Source organism: Haliaeetus leucocephalus, unplaced genomic scaffold, assembly GCF_000737465.1.
Source record: "Haliaeetus leucocephalus isolate CR32 unplaced genomic scaffold, Haliaeetus_leucocephalus-4.0 Scaffold184, whole genome shotgun sequence".
Classification (NCBI taxonomy): Eukaryota; Metazoa; Chordata; class Aves; order Accipitriformes; family Accipitridae; genus Haliaeetus; species Haliaeetus leucocephalus.
The window spans coordinates 1480227-1497815 of record NW_010972620.1 but is presented as its reverse complement, the minus strand read 5'-3'; the positions used below and the strand labels follow the sequence as shown (position 1 = coordinate 1497815).

The 17589-nt window shown below is 41.2% G+C and overlaps 1 protein-coding gene across 1 annotated transcript in view; it reads left to right on the top strand.

The window, feature by feature from the left end:
• GRK5 (G protein-coupled receptor kinase 5) overlaps positions 1-9461 on the top strand; it is a 97602-nt gene extending 88141 nt beyond the window's left edge. Inside the window, exons 13-16 of the mRNA XM_010564685.1 lie at positions 1475-1612; positions 4069-4206; positions 5031-5162; positions 5820-9461. Coding sequence (XP_010562987.1) covers positions 1475-1612; positions 4069-4206; positions 5031-5162; positions 5820-5918 — 507 coding nt within the window. The 3' untranslated portion in view covers positions 5919-9461. The remainder of the gene's footprint in view (positions 1-1474; positions 1613-4068; positions 4207-5030; positions 5163-5819) is intronic.
• The last annotated feature ends 8128 nt before the right edge of the window (positions 9462-17589 follow it).

The following is a 17589-nucleotide window of genomic DNA, read 5'->3' as shown; positions in this document are numbered from 1 at the left end:
CCCCCTCCTGCCCCTCTCCCTTCCCTTCTCCAGCCGGCAGTGGTGGGGCCGGCGGCAGCCGCACAGCCTTGGTGTCCGTGCAAGCTGGCTCAGCCCCTTCCTTCAGCAGCCGTTTAGAAATCGGGGTACCAAAAGTGCTGAGCGGTGGGGGGTCCAGGAGGCATACCCTTCCTGTGGGAAGGGGCTGTACTCTTTATGTCCTTGGTGATGTTGCAGTGTAAGTATGTAGTCTTTTCCCCCGGAGTGGAGGCTCCAGCAAAGCCAGCCTTGGCTGTTTTCAATGCATGTTTAGCTTTCTGTCGTGCTAAGGCACATGTTATGCATGTCTTTAATAGGCAGTTGAAATCTCTAGGTAGATTATGGTGAGCTCGGAGTTACACTTTCCCTCCTCTATCTGAGAGCATCATGCAGGCTTCCTCAAAGATGAATGGAAGGAAAAAGGAAACAAATTTGTGAACCTTCACTTTTCAACAGATTGCCTTAAGTCAGTGGTACATCTGGAAAGGTCCCTGTCCCAAGTGATGGTCTTCTTGCAGCGGTCATTTGCATGCTGAGCTCTGCCTGTCTTCAACTGTTTAGACGTGATCTCTTAAGGCATTGATTTAGCCTACTTGATTCTACACATATGTTTTAAAAGAAGAGGCATTTTGGTGAAGATTTGGCTACACGTTCTGTCTCCTCATCCACCAACTAGTCTGTACCAGAATTGTTCTTTCATTGAACTGTTGTCTTGGAGATCGATTGGTCCATCCATACAAGGTCTTCCAGGACCTACAACCCTTGTGTTTGTGTTCATGGACCTGCTTATCTAATAGACCAACGATGCTGAGTTCAGTTAGTGTCCATTGCTCCATTACAGGTACCCAAGAAACAGGCAGGACTTGCTGTAGCAGGTAGAGGTGGTGCATTGCCCTTTTCTGAAAACAAACAAGGCTGAACTGAGGATGGTTACTGATACTCCATGAGCAAAACTCCCCTTGAGTTCAGCAGAGATAAGCCCATGAGCACAAAGGGTTGGTTCAATGTGTCACGTGATGTACTGGAATATACTGCAATAGGTGGAGGGAAATACAATTTGATAGTGAAGTCATTCAGCCTAAGCAACACAGGAAAATTATTCTTAGAAGAGTACCAACAAAAAAAAAAAAAAGAACCACAAAAAAGCACGTGGGACTTAGGAATATGCATCTATATATGTTATTAGGGTATATCAGACCTCTCCTTGAAAGTGTTCACTGAAAGTAAGCAGAAGCAACAGTCTGTATTTTGACTGTAAACACTTCACAACAGGTAATTTTCAAAGGGTTTCACCAGCATGTAGAACAGTGCAGTCCTAATCCATTAAACTTTGGCCATTAAGTAACAGCAATTACAATTCCTCTCTGGGCACATTCAAAACCAACTGGAGATAAAAATATCTTTGTGGAGCTCTTGCTTTTCTGACAACCTTACCGTTCCTCTTGGCATGTTTCAGCTCCTCACCAAAGACGTGAAGCAGCGGCTAGGATGTCAAGGGGAAGGTGCCACAGAAGTGAAGAGGCACCCCTTTTTCAAGAGCATGAATTTCAAGCGGTTAGAAGCAGGAATGCTGGATCCTCCCTTTGTCCCTGATGTAAGTACGATAGGAAGAACCCCCTTCTGAAAGAGGAAGTGGCCTCTTTCAAGAGATTTGTTTCTAAAATAGCTTCTCTCTCTTAGAGCTGTCATCACCCTCTGTATGGGTAGCTGCCCTAGGAAGGTGTGATGGGCTGGTGTGGGGATGCTGGGAGGAAGAGGAGAGCTGCTCTGTAGACGTGTGCATGCAGGGTGGGTGCGACTCCACGTAGGGTGGTAACCTGGGGCTTGATTCATCCCCACTCACTTTACCACAGTCTTCGTGTGTGACTCTGGAGGCACCACTTGATCTGCTCATGCCCCAGTTCCAACACTTTAAACTGGGAACCTTTGTATTTCCTTATCCATGGTAGTAGCGTGAGAATAAGTGCGCTTAGGACCAGGAGGTGCTCAGAACAATCAGCAATGAAAGCCACACGTATGCATACAGATACATAGATATATACGCTGAGGTGAAACAGATATATACGCTGAGGTGAAACCAGAATTACAAAGTCCAAAGCTCTGTGGAACTGAGGAATGGACTGGATCATCATGAAAACAGGCATTCGTTACAGAAAGTCTGAACCAGGTTCAGATATCAAGTGTCACCTCAAGCAGAGGAGGTGACTTGGACCTGAGAGAGCATTTTGAACTTGTTAATGTTCATGGGGCACGGAATCCAGAATTGAATCCTTACTCAGGTTTACACACCAGTCTTGCACATACTGAAAGTCTTTGTTGCATTGGCAATAATAAAACTTTTTCCACCCTTTTGTGGTATCGGTCTCTACCCCAGTGCACAGAGTTATCTGATTATTTTCCTCCTGCAGGGCTCTCTTTCTGGCTAGACCTTCTATCCTTAAAGTTCCCATATGGTTCTAAGTAAACACTGCCATTTTAACGTATTAAGGAAAGTAACATCTTGGCAGCTCTCATTCACATTGCTGCAAACTCAACCAAACCAAAGTGGTTTGAACGCTACAAAAGTTTACTTTAGCTGCTCTGGTTTTGCTTTACATTTTACTATGCGGCCTAGTTATTCCTGCCAATTAGCCCGTGGTGTTACGACCTGCTTTAGTGGGAAGAAATAGGAGACAAGCTACTATTTCTTTCTGATGTAGAAAATTAGAAAATTCTGGGCTCAAATTTGGGATCCGCCAGAGTGTATTAAAAGCTTAACTGTGGCATGTAAGGCCTAGAAGGCACCTCTTATAGACATATTTGCTAAAGCAGAGGCACATAAATTTTTATGGCTATTTATTGGGAACTCAAGAGCTGCCCCTAATTTAATTTATTTGGCACTTCATGCATAGATTTCCAAGTCTTTACTGAAGTCAGCTGAATCACCCAAAGCTATATAGCCAATGGCAGAGGTTGTAATCCAACCCAAGTCTCTCCATCCTCTTCTAGACTACTCTGTCTCCACAAAAATATTGTGGATTGCAGCCGTCAGGAATGCAGAGGGATGCAGCCTCCAGCGAGTAGGACTCCCGACAGGAATCAGCTTGATTTGTTTGGTCACACTGCTCAGGTCTAGATCAAATACTGCACGGTTGGACCCCTGGGCTGTGCAGTCATGGTACCATGTGTAGACAGTAGGATTCAACACGTGCTTGAGTTCAGCAGGTCAGGCTAGTCCCACAAGCCACCCCTCAATTATTCCAGCGCATCAGAAGGTAACTGTGTTGTTGATGGGAACTCTCTGGGCACGCAGATGACCGCACCAACTATGACAGGTAGCCAGTGATGACTATTTCTGCTTTCTGTGGCTGGCTGCTGGAATATGAGCTAAAAGCAGCGTCACTGCAAAGAGTCCGGTCTCTGTCAACCCAGAAAATTAAGTAGTTTAAAAAGACAAAGCCATTTGACTAGTGGTTTGAAGACATGCAGCCAAGTTAAAAGAGTTAATAGAGGTGATTCTGGACAGCTGCCAGTAGCTGAGCTATAAATAAAAACAATGGAAAAACACCAAACCTCTTCTGTTTTCTTTAGCAATTAGTATATATTCCTTCAAACTTTGAAGCTGCAAACTCCACAGCTATCTGAGCAGAAGGACACTTCTATTTGGAGTCCCTTTTCAGAGCTGTCTCCAGTGTGTCACTCATAAACATTCTGGTTTTCTGTTATTCCCTCTCTAAGAGAAAAGACTGCTGAAGGATTTGACTTTTGTTTTCTTGCTCTTTCTGTCCTTTTCCCCTCACCTCTTAACCATATGCTACATAGATGGATGACTAAAACCCACTTTGGCTGTGCTGATGCTTTAAGGACTTCAAAGTGGGAAGCTTAACATGCTTCAAGTGAAGTCAGCCTTTGATGATAAACATGCGGGCAGAGCAAGTCTAGAGAAGCAGGACGCAGATAGTCACTTGTTAGGCATTCTCACTTGACTGAATCTGTGAATGAAAGCACATGGTCAGACTCAGAAACATTTTTTCTCTTGCTGTTTTTCTTTTTTTTTTTCTGCTGAGATAGCCCAGAGCAGTATACTGCAAGGATGTGTTAGACATTGAGCAGTTCTCCACAGTGAAAGGAGTTAACCTGGACCAAACAGATGATGATTTCTATTCCAAGTTTTCCACAGGATCAGTGTCTATTCCATGGCAAAATGAGGTAAGGATGTATCATAGTGAAATTACTCCAGTAAAACCCCTAACACAGATGGTTTAAGATGAGCTGTATATTTCCAGTAATGCATAACTACTGGATAACTTGCCAGACTAATGCTTTCATAAGTTACAAATGGCCTCTTTCAAGATCTATAATGTACCACAGATGGCAGGTTCAGGTGACTGTATCTGTTGGCTCTGTGTATTTGTGTAAGTTGGCACGGATCCTACTGTACTTCCTTCTCCTGGATTTCTACAGAGGTGTTTTGACAACAGCTCTCAGGAACTTCCATGGGATGGCTGGAAGTCCGAATGGGAGCCTCCTCCATTGGTGATCCTGATCTCACCCATTGTCTTGTACCTGCAGCGGGTCCCAGCGGTTGACTCTGGACCTTGAACTGCTCCAGCGTTTCCAGATCTGGGTCTTTGTTTCTGTTTGATATCAAAACACAGCCAATAGTGGATTTCATAATCCAACTCTGGATCAAAGAGCAGATCCACTTAGGCAGAGGGGTGCTAATAACTGGGATTTTGTGAGTATTCCTGTCTTTACCCAATATTCTCCGCAGTGCTAAAGAAAAGAACAGAAAGCTTTATGGGGCAACTGCTCATAAGACTGATGTGCAAACATGCAGAGCAGACTCAGCCTCTCTTTTTCATACATCCTATTTGCCTTCTATAGCCATCAGCAGGAATTCAATGTTAACTCTCCTAACATATTGCTCAAGCTGCTGGTCCTGATCCTGACTTTGAACTACCTAGCACTACTGGAATATATTTAATGCAGATGTATAATTTATTTTTTTCTTTCTTATTGTATTCCACTAGATGATAGAAACAGAGTGTTTCAAAGAACTGAATGTATTTGGACCAAATGGTACTATTTCACCAGACCTAAACAAAAGCTATCCCCCAGAGCCACCCAAGAAGGGATTGCTACAGAGAATATTTAAACGACAGGTGAGATCTTTTACGACTAAGACAAGGAAACTCCCATAGATGCCCAGTGTCACAGCCATGTTCTGGTGGTATTTCTGTTCGGAGAAAGACAGTGCCTCTTAGAGAGAGGGCTGGCTGTCACAGTTACCTGGTAATTTCCTGACTAATACTGCATATCCCAAGTTTTCCATCTACGTCTCGTGATTTTTTTACCACCAGAAGTTCCAGTGTTGTTCATAAGCTTTGTTTCCAGCAGCTGAAAACTTCTTACCCAACCTATTTTTCAGTGGTAGGCTGAAATGCCTTTTGAAATGGTGATATGTTTTAATAAGTTTCTTGTGAAAATCCTTGATTTATGTGTTTAAAAAAAAGAAGGTGCAAATTTTGAGTGAGGTAGTTATGGCAGGAAACCAAGACACTAGAGAAGAGAGCAGACCAGATAATATGTGATGTACAGCTTTCATGAGGCACCATGGCACCACTTGCAAATCTAAATAACATTCTTAGACCAATCTGTTTCTGTAGGGTTAAAACCTTGCCTGAGCATTGGCAGGTATCCTCTGATTAGTCAGATTAGTCCAGCCGGTACGTTATCACCATAAAATGAACAATGTTGGACTAAAAGAAAGCATGGCATATTTTGGGATTCTAATTGTCATTGTCTTCCTCTTTCTACAGCATCAGAACAATTCAAAGAGTTCTCCAAATTCAAAGGCCAGTTTAAATCACCACATAAATTCAAATCACGTAAGTTCAAACTCCACTGGAAGCAGCTAGTTCCAACTCAGTTTTATGAAACAACATGTTGCATCCTTCCACTATAATCTATGGAGCTTCTATGGATGAGAGAGCCTCCACCGTTGAGTGAAAAAAAAAGGATCTCCCAAAAATGGAGATTGTCTATCCATTCCTTCCAGTGGAGCCTCACATTTTAAGAAGAATTTTCCACTCAGGTCTGTTTTTGGAGGTGGCACTCAAGACTGTGTGAATCAAATTTGTCTATTTAGAACATTGCAATAGAAATTCAATGAACATGACTACTTGCACGTATTTAAATAGCATCATACTAGAACTGAATTTTGTCTTTATTATTTTTAAAGAAAAGTTTTGTAAATTTCTCTATTGTCTCAGTTTACATTTTGTACATTTGTATTGAAATGAAAGTCAGACTTTGGAGGTGTATATTTTCCAAGCAGCAGCTGTAAAGCCATGTGTTTTAAGACATTTTTTTAAAAGAAAAAAAAAATGTGACTCAAGACTTCCAGAGCCTCAAACGAGAAATCATTCTTTTTAGTAATTCTAGAAAATTATTCATAAATCACTTTATCAGACTGGGTTTTACTGACATGCATTTTTATGGAACAGTTTATTCTTAATTATTTTACATCTGTATATTTGGTTTACAGCAACACTGCATACATTTCTCCTCTTCATTAGTTTGTAATGTCTCACATTAAATGCTAAAAGACAAGATTTTGATGCATTCAAGAATGCTACTTGCTATGCCTAAGATTTGTGATGTCATGGGACCAGCACAGCTGAGATTTGCACTTACTTACATTGTTAGCTCATCAAAACCTTTTTAGTTAGAAAGGGAACCCTATTTTAAGCCCTTCTCCTTCACTAGTTTTTGTGCTGTTTCTAATGACAGCAAGAACAAAGCTGAGGGATAGGTGACCAGGAAAGCAAACGACCATTTGTTTTTCAAGGACTTGAAACCTGCACCTGCTGAAATGAGAACAAAACTCAAAGTGTTCTCTATGCTGCAGTCCAAAGTCCTAGACCTTTCCACAGTTGCCTATATCAAACAGGTAGCAAGAGAGAAAATCGCTAGGCTGGTTTGCGCTGACCATGAGATTCATGACAGCTTTCTGGAGCTGAGCTGTGGAGGTTCAGAGTGGGATCTGAGCTGCTTTTGAGCAGTAGCAGACCCTATAGGTTGTGTCTGCACTTAGAGTACTTCCATGTGTCATGCCAAACACACCATGACTCGTCCCCTCAATTAGATCCTCCACTTAATTGAATAAACTGTCAGTTATGAAATAAGACCTCCCACTTTTGGTTCCATCATTCTTTGTCCAGGATCCTTTAACCATTGATGAAACATTGTTCCCACCAGTATAAACAGGGTCAGTCGGGATCAGTAGCAGTACCTCAGGCATCTGAATCATGCTCTTCTCAAGTATGCCACTATCTATTAAGAACACCAGGTCAAAAATGTGGTTTCTTCCCTTCAACAGGAACTGGAAAACCTTTGTCCTCCCAGGTGCAGACAGGATCTCTGTAGCCCAGCATGTTCTCTAAAACATGTTCGTTCACCATGCTCTTGACAATGTTGGCTAGAGTATACTGATGATTTTACACCTTTAGGTCATCAGGAACATCTGAAGGTCAGCCTGGTGTGTCTAAAACCTTGTAAGCTAGCAGCTCAGTTATCCCAGGGTACAAGGAAGCACTGTTCCAGTAGAAGTCTTAATAGCCAAAATTCATTAGACTATCATGTATATGTTCTATCTGGCCAATGCAGAGAGGAAAAAAGATGCAGGTTAGTAGTGGCAAATCTCTGAGTGAGAAAGACACAGGAATTGCATACCAAACTGGCTTGAGGTCATGAGAGAGAGACACACAACAGGGACAGGATTTTTATAAAGCAGCTGACAGAGAAAAGTCAAGAAAGGGAGGTGAGGCTTTGGTGCCTTTATCAGGAGCAAAGTAGATTAAGATGCAAGTGCACATTGTTTGAAAAGCCTCCAGTTTTCCTGGTCATTAGTAGACACGTAGTGAAGGTGTGTACGCGTGCCATAATATCACCAAGAAGTTGTTGCTCTTTTTCCTTTGGATCAGCGTGGTCCAGAAATTCCTTTTCCCTGTATTGGTGGCGCTCAGGGAGAGCTTCAGCCACTCTCCCATGTCAGATGATGGCGTTGCAGATCTTATAGAAGATGCAAGATTTTAGAGAGATAGTAATAGATGAGAATTTTGAGTCATTTTCTCTCTCTGTATCAGCTATAAACTAAACCTATAATGGTTTCAGCTTCCTGACAGGAGGGGAATGAAATATTGTAGAGGTGAAAGCCACTAGACAGATAGGGCTATTACTTCCACTTCTGTTCTCATGGCCTGATGTAAAGCTACCTAAGTCAACAGGAATCTGATCAGAGCACGCTCTGGATGAAGACATACTTGCTCTGGGAGGTTTTCACAGGCCTTCTTCAATGACATATGGGATTTCACCTGATTTCAAGAAATGTAGGTGAGAAGTGGAGAAAGAGATCTTAGCCAGACAACGGATGTATATCAGTGTAGCTGAGACAAGACAAGACACACCTCTTAGTTCTTCTTAGAGAGCTGCAAGTGTTGTGCAACTCCAATCTGTTTCTATCACTCTGAGACATCGCCTTCTAACAGTATGGTATACAATATGTTTGTGCACCCTCAGTTGATTTCATCCTCTACGCTGATGCTAGGGGAAGAGGGTGCTGGATGGGGGAAGCAGAGTGAAAGACTAAGCTTTTTTTTCCACCACTGCTGTTGTATCACTCTGCAGCAACAGACAAGCTTATTCCTCCATCAGAAAAACATGGCTGATAATATCTACCTACCACCATGAGGAAGGAAAAAAGACAGTTGGGGGAGGGCTTAGCCCATTAATATTTCATTGGATAAATCTGATAAAACTGCAGCTGTTGGCCCAAGGGCTTCATCTCCTCCATGTTACCCATTTGCCACATGAAGACTAAATATTCTTTCTTTACCATCTCCCACTTGGGAAATAAAATCCTAATAACAACAAACCCCTTACTGAAAGCTGGTGAACAAACTGCAAATATAGATTGTAGATGCCCTTGTACCTCTTAGATGCTATCAGCCTTAACTAGTGGTGGATGACTTTTTATAACAACAGCGAATGATAGCGTCTGTGCCTTCTCCTGCTCTCCTTTCAGCTGGGACAGTTCCTTACTCGGCTTATGTGCACCTGAAGTGTCAAGCCTGGGATGAAGTCCCTCTGGATCCCAGCCCCTGGGGAGCAGTGAGGGAGTAAGGGGAGAGACAGAAAACAAGACCGGTTGAGGGAGATTTCGTGCCACATCCCTAAAGTGTTGCTATCCTGTCTGACAAACTTCAAACAGTATTGAAATGCTGGGGCAGCAGAACTGTTGTATTCTTTCAGTATCCAAGCCCTGAAAGATTTAATCAATATCATACATCACTAGTGATAATGAACAGTCCTAGGAATCTTCTAGTCAGGGTTTGCCTACAACTTTGCCTACAAAGTATTTTGATTCCAAGTGAATAGTTTTTGAGGTGGATTTGCACATAACAAAGGAGCAGAAAGGAGTAGTTCTTTAATAGCTTTCCAGACTGATTAATTGTCTGTATCTCCTTTCCAATTACAATACGAATTCTTTCCAAAAAACGCATATGTTCAGATCTGGTTGCTTTTTTTAAATAGACAGATGAGAAAACCTAACTCTTTTCAAGAATCAGAAATCTTTTGCAATCTGATCCTAAATTGTGCAAGCATTATTTTTTATTTTTAAATCTTTACTGAGTAGTCTGATGAACACTAATTAGTTTACAGGCTTTTATGATTCAGATGTTTGCTATTCATTTTCTACAGTGTCTCAAGGTTCACTTAAGTCCTGTAGCATTTTTTCCCACTCTCTAGTTGGATGAGAGGCTTTTTTAAACAAAGGGATAACAAAGGAAAAAATAACAAATAATAAAACTCTTACATGTGCACTCTTCATGTGGATTATCTAAAGAGAGATATTTTTACAAGAATGGCCATGACTCAGATGTTGTTTCTGAACAAAAACCTGCTTGTGAAGCTCGGAAAGGTGTGAAGATAATCAAACCAAACAGGTACTGGCGATCAAACTGACCATTAGGGAGCTGCAGAATTCAGTATCACAGTGTTCATCTGGCCCTACTGGTGAAGGATGCCTGGTAACTGGCAGTTCAGAGACAATACCAGCTACCTGTAAAAACAGCTTGATACCATCTCAATTTGCAGTCGTCCCCTCCCCCAGAAAGGATGGCTAAGAGTGCCATCAGCAGTAGGGACTCAAACTTGGCTGACCCAGTAAAGTGTCTGATTCGAAGATCCAGCTTGAATTCTTCACTCCAGCTGTCAAAGCCGTGCATTTCAAATCCGGTTGCTGTCGATCTTTTTCAGTAAAGATGCCTCAGCTAAAAAGAAAACCAGGAAACCAATCTGTAATACTAATAAATACTAATAAAACCACGGGCAGGACAAGGAAGACAGACAAGCTGTGAGCTCTGGAGGACAGTGTGAAAACTACCATACCATGTGTATCTTCAGCAAGTCTCCAATGGTAGTTGTTATCACACATTGCTGCACAATCTTCCTTGGTTTGTCATCCGTTGCTCACAGTTTTTTGAGTAACCTGGGAATTGCACACCCAAGGTCCTATTAAGCATAGGGTCTGGCCCGTGGCTCAAAGGCAACATCATCCCTGTGAGGGTCAGATGGAACCGTTTGACAAGGCAAGTGGGTATCCAGCCAGCCTGCATGAACACACAGGTCTCTGTTCCCATGGATCTGAGCCTCAGTCAGGAGTTCCCTATGTAGGCTTTTCTGGAAGAGCAATAAATGGACACCCTTTATAGCACAGCTGCTTCTCCTTACGGACATCCATGGAACAGGTGACTGCATGACCTGACTTCATTGTGGACAAGATACAGTGCTTTAACCTCTGCTCCACAGTTAGTCGTGATTTTTTTTTTCCAATTTGTATTCATAGTACTCACTTGTTAAGTCTCGGTGCAGAGGACATCATTCATCAGGCATTTCTAGGCATTTCCCATACAATCTTTGAAAAGACTGGACTTTTCTTTGAAAGAACATCTTTGGGTTAGTCTGGCCCTTGGGATGCAGACCATCTTCCTTCATGTGTGTAGCATGAAGTACAAAGTGGCCTGCAGGAGCTCTACAAGTCCAGACTTAAAGGCTCTCGTGCCTAAGGATGGTCCTAGTCTGTCTCGGGCTGCGGGGAGGTACATTTGGCAGTGGAGTTTGGGAGAACCCGCCTGTTCAGCAGCTCTACGGAAAACAGAAGATTCCAGAGTTGTCTATCTCAAGCCTTTCACAAAAATGACCTGCAATTTAAAATACTATTAATTATTTAGATTAAAAATAATAATGACTAACACCCTCGTGCTAAAGCTGAAAGTCTGCACGAGTTTAAAACAATTCTTCTCTTTTGTGTGCTGGGCAGGACACAATCTTTTTTATACTAAATAATATTGCAGTGCTGGCTGGTAATAACTTTCTGTCCTTAACTGCAAAAAGAAAAGAGAAAGAAATTGGTTCGGAGAATTTTGCAAATTATTTTCTTTAGGGAAACCACCAAAGAAGGTGAAAGCCAACAGTATGCTACAATATTATACACTGACCTCCCCCAAACGTCTCTGTGATAATACAAATACAAGCTGCTGCAGTTGGATCAGCTAAGCTAGTGTACTGATAAATGGGCTTTATGAAAGAAATAATTTTAAGCAGAGTGCTGTCTATTCACTAAAATGAATATTACTGCTGGCACAAATGTATTCTCCTTGGTTTATGTACTGGAGCCAGGAGTGGTGGTTTGTATTCCTATTCTGCCCATGGTTTTTTTCCACTGCCCTGGGCAAACCTCTGTGCAATTTTGTTTTCCCATTCTACAACATGGAGGGATGCTCTCTGTCTATCAATAGAAAGCACTTTGGAGTCTGTGCATAAAACAGATCAATATCAACTCTTTGTGTTATTATTTAAGTGAAATAGGCTTAATATAGCTGCTCTTATTTACACGACTAGGGAGATGACTCTTGTAAATTACGGCTCTTTTTTGTTATTGGTTTGTCTTAGTTCCTTAGAGATATTGAAACAGAATGCACTGCGCTTCTGTAAAGACATCTCCAACAGAAGATGGGATGACAGTGCAAATGTTAAGGTATTCATTTCATTATTTAAGAGCTAGCTAGTAATTGCAGCATTCACACAAACACTTCCTCTTTTTTATATTGGAAATAAATAGTTATGAGGAAGAGAATGAAATAGCATTCATTGGTTCAACTTTTTTGGCCAAGCCTGCAAACAAATCCCTAGATACCAATTAAGTGAGATGCTGTGTGAAGTCGCAAAGATGCATCCGTGGCAAACATTGGGTCAACTCACTGCCCAGCTATGGAAACTAAAGAGGCGACCACATGCTTGGGATCAACGGGCTCCAAAGGGGAACTCCAGGTTTTCTGGAGAATCAGCAGTCCTGTAGAGAAGATTAACTTCCAGAGAAGAAACATTTCAGGTAGTGGCTGGATGACAAATGTGTTTTCCTTTCTCATCACCCCACACGCAGCTGTTAGATATGTTTATTAGCAAGCTCAACCGAGTTACGTTTCATGTGTATTGAATGCGGTCTCCCTTAATTGCATTTCTTTTAAACACTGGACACTCTTCCAAAAGACTTAACATTTTAGCCTTTTGAAGGTGAAAGTTGTAAAAACTTTATTTTGTGTTTCTGAGCAATGTAGATAGACCTAAAGATTTCATGAACTATCATGTGGTTGCCCATATCTGACTAATAATTAAATTGTAAAATTGCAGTTTCATATTAGGGTTAGTCTTTTCACCTGCTTTAAAAATTAAAAATCATATTTGGTATATAAACGCACACAGAATATCCTTCTGATTGAATTTCAAGAGCATATCCAGGATTAAATGTTTTTAAGCACTTCTAATACTGTAGTCTATAAGAGGAGCAGACACTTCTAAAGCAATGTTAAAAGTTGTCTTTCATAACTGACTCAACAGATCATTTTTGTAATAAATTAAAGCAAGTGTTCTCAATTAGAAGAGCTAGTGGCTGTTGGTATTGTACAAAAAAAAATCATTCTAGTATCCACAGGGTTAGGGGTGGGGAGGGTCTGTTTGGTTTTGTTTCTCTTTCCAGGGAGATCTTTAACATTGTTTGATGAAGCTAGTTTCATTTTGAGATTGTTACTGAAGATAAAGGCTTCTGTGTTCTATGGCTGCTTGGATTCTTCGTACATAATGTCCTAGTAATGTCACAGTGCTGCTGTATCTAGATCAAACCACTGTTTTGATTGTTTTTTTGGCTTTGTTTTTTTTTAATAAATTCCTTAATTTAAATACATGAAAACTATACGTTTTGCTTTAATGAGGCATGTAACCAAACGGAGCTTCCTCACATCCTTGGGATCTTGAAGATGATTACAGTGAGAGTGGGATGCAGCCCATATCTTGCTAGATGCCTTTGTGGCTTCGTATGTTTTAATATCACTGTCTTTCATATTTTCTGTCCCATCACACCTTCACAGAGACTGAGGGGACTGAAAACCAAAGTGAGGTTTTATCTCACTTTGCGGAGGTTCAGATTCTCATCTGTAAGCAGGTTGTCTTTCCCCTGAGAGGTCCTTCCTCTGCTTTCCATCCTCACATCCTCAGTTTTCCTCTGCACTGCAAACTGTCAGGCAACACAACTCTTTATGACCTTAAAAATAAGTTCAAGGAAAGGATGACAAAATCCCTACTAGGGACACAGGCTTCAGAAGACATGAACTATTTTTTTTGAGTTGAGCACTGTCTGATTTATGAGGCTCCACAGAGGACTTTTTGCCTAAGCTCCAATTAGGCAGAGAGAGAATGTTTAGAGATGGAAAACAACAGCAACCAACCAAGTGTGCTCTTCAATATTCCGTACAGAAAGATCTAAAACAAAGCTAACGCGTAGCTGCAAAATCACCAGGAGGAAAGTGGTGCAGTGCTTTTTCTTTAAGAGGAGAAAGAAGAATTTTTCAAAGGGGCATAAAGAATATTTTTATGAGACTGCTAATGGCAAACAGTGTTTGCATCAAGTTTCATGAAAGAACATTGTGAAAACAGATTATCTGCATGAAAGCAGCAACTACATCCAACAGCTAAACTCAGTAAAACCTAAGGTAATAGACTACATAAATTCAGGTCATGCATATTATCACTTTCCAAACAAACCCAAGCCATTTTTCACAAGATTTTAACAATCTGAGAGGATGTGAGATGAAATTTTATTCCTTCTCTAACAGTTCTTAGTGGTTTTGTTCTTTCTGTAACTGGATGTCCTTTCTGTACAGCAACATCTAGATATGTTCCCTCCTGGGAGATGTAATCTTCCTTAGACTTTTCCACTATCTCTGGCGGGAGATGTGCAGCTTCTCAGAGGAAAGTCATTACACTATTTTGAAGGAAATCCAATTAAAAAAAAAAAAAACATGGCAACTTTTTTAATCCCTCAGGGTGCTTTACAGATGAAAAAATACCATAAATGGGCCTGACTGTGCAATTTCAGGTCTATGGGGTGCTTCTGGGGGAGGAGACAATACAAGTTTCTGCCAAGTCAATGTCTAATTTGTTGGGTTTTGTAATTCTATTTCATATTTGGTATACAGTAAAAGTAAAAAATAAAATTAAAATAGGGCCTAATAAAAACTGGTGCTCTGACTTGTCCTGAGTGGAGAAGGATAACTCTGCCACAGAAGCTGAGCAACTTGAATAGCCCATTTGCAGATGCTTGGGTAAATTTTACTTGATTTTCTTTTTTTTTTAGTTGCAGTTTATCACTGCTAAATTTTTTCTTAATTGAAGGGTATTTTGTTCCTCTGCTCTCAGCAGACATCAGTAGCACCCTAACAGTGCAAGGCTCCATGTACCTCCGTTAGCTTATATGGCAGAGGTCTGCAGAGAGGCTCAGGATGCTCCAGACCTGCTAAGCTGGGGTCATTGCAGTGTGATAATGATTAAAATATCAGGAGCAGGAAGGCAGGCAGTTTGTCTTTTTTTAAAAAGCTTGTAGGTAGGAAGTGACTTGCAAAGCTAAAATTCAAAAGCACACATTCAAGGGTGCAAAGCCACACGATTAAGAAAAGAAAGAATTAAGGTTGCCTGTGTTCCATTAATATTGTTCCCTTCTCTTTATGCACTGTTATTATTATGCCCTCACATAATACTATGTTATTATTATGCATTTGCTCCTAGAGGAGAAACTAACCTCTGGCAGATTTACAATGAAAACCAGATGCATCCCCTCTATGGCATCTGCTAATACATTATGTGTTTCAGACTTTCATCTAAATCTAAAAAAAATATTTTCCTTTAGGGAAAATCTCACCTAATTGGTTGTTCCCCTCCATTTACAGCAGTAAGGCAATTGTGAATTCTGAAAAAATCATTTAGCCTAAGTATATAATGCTTTCTCCCACACACAAAGGACTGAGAGCTCTCAGTATCCCATCTCAGTTCCCTTAGATGCTATTGATCCCAGGATTGGGGAAGGGGTGTGGAATGAGTCTTATGTTTCCCTTCCCTTTTTGGGGGGGAACTCTTGGTTGTTTCCTGAGGGGCCTGGCAGGAGGGATGTGCGAGATTCCTTAACCTGCCCTCTCATGTCTGCATATATTCACTCACACGCTCTGAAAGACAGAAATCATTGAATCATAGAATTGTTTAGGTTGGAAAAGACCTTTAAGATCATCAAGTCCAACTGTCAACCCAACACCACCATGCCCACTAAACCATGTCCTGAAATAAGAGGCCCAAGACCTGAGGAGGCAGCGCAGTAGAATAAATATTTCTGCAAATAGGTGAGTACTGGGAAGAGGGAAAATATGAACTGTAGAAGGCACAAGACGCACCTTGGGGCAAGTTTCACCAGGGCTGAAGAAATGGGAGGAACAAGGAGATGGAGAGAAGCCAGCACTGGAAGGGATGAGGTCTAGCCGGGGGGATGGCTTACTTGTTAAATCACATTAAAACAAGTTTGAAAGCAAAGAGAGAAACATCAACTCAAACCAACACTGTAATGAGGAATTTATTGCCAACGGTACCACAGGCAGCAGTAGTTCTTTCTGGAAGCTTAAAATAATTGCCCTGCTTTGGGTCTGATGTTCAGTCAGAGTACTGTGGAATTAAACATTGACATTTCACATAATAAAAAGATTCAGCTGCAGCTGACATTGTATACTTAGATGACCACGATAAGCACTAAAATACAATAAACAATTTGAAGTTCAGATTACATTAGGAATTTGCTATGTTGTTCTCATATTTGCAGTAGGAAGGAGGAAAGGAGCCTTCTTTCATACTTAATTCCATCAGTCCCACTTAAATCTAGCATTTTTTCCTCTTTGCCCTTGTAGTGCTTTTTAAGTCAAAGGTTTTCGAGTCTGCAAATGAAACCATAATGGCAATCATATTTAAAAGTAAAACTTACGTCTGTGTTTGCTTCTTCATGCATCAAATACTTACAGTGATCCACCTGGGATTACACGTGGCAACCAGTGAAAATCAATCATTTCTCATCAACTATTTGCATCTGTGCAAAACATCACCATAAATGAGCTGGGCCAAAGTGACATGATAAAAACCAACAGGCTTAAAACAAGCGAAGTAGCTAGGCAGAACAAAACAGTCTTTCTTCAGATTAGCTAATACAAACTGCACGATAGTAAACCCAGCTGCTCCTCTGACACTAATCACCTTTTTTTAAGGCAACTTAAGAATTCAAGTAATATGTGCACGTATTCAGAACACTGCTGTCTGTATGTAATAAGTCACAACTATGTCTCAATTATACTAATTCTTTGAGGAAAATAATTGAAAACAAATATATGCAATGTTAATCAAGAACACAAAATGAGAGAATATTTTCTCCCACAAACAAGCACATTTCTGTGTCAGAGTGCACTGACATACATGAACTACCTAAGTCAGAACGGCGCCGAACAGCAACAAATCTTCCTGGTTTTCAGGACTGCATGAAAAGCTGTAACCAGCTCCGGTGTCATTTTTTTTGCACAAATGCTTCTAGGGGAGCAGCGATGTGCATTGTCAAAATGTCCAAGATGTCACCCTTGCAGAGGTCCAGGACATTCTGGGTTTCCTCTTGATCGTTACGCTCGATCACTTTCTTTTCATCTTGATTTGCTGAGCTGCAGGACTCTTCACTCTCCTTGCCGTGCCCGATCATTACCACAGCACTGCAGCTGCTTCTGCGCCGACATCCTCTGCGGGTGAGGAAGGCATTCTGGTTCTTATCAGCAAATACTTTTGTCTTTCTATTAGACCTCTTACTTTCATAGTTCCTGAGCTCCATTAGCCTCTCGTTGAAATACTCTTGCAATGGTTTGTCATGGAAGCCACTGCTGGTTGTCGGGTGGCCTTTCAGGTAGCTTCTTGAAGAGCTCCCCAAGCAATGAACTAATGAAGCTCTATTTGGAAAATTGTTCAGCTGTGATGAGGAGCTCTTTCCCCTTTCCAAATCCTGGAAAAGTCGGTTGAAGGCTGGAGTTTCCGAATAATTTCTTGATAACTATTTAAAATAGGGGGGGAGGGAGAAGCAGGATTGGGGACAGAAGGGAGAAGGAAATCTGAATTAAAATATGCTGG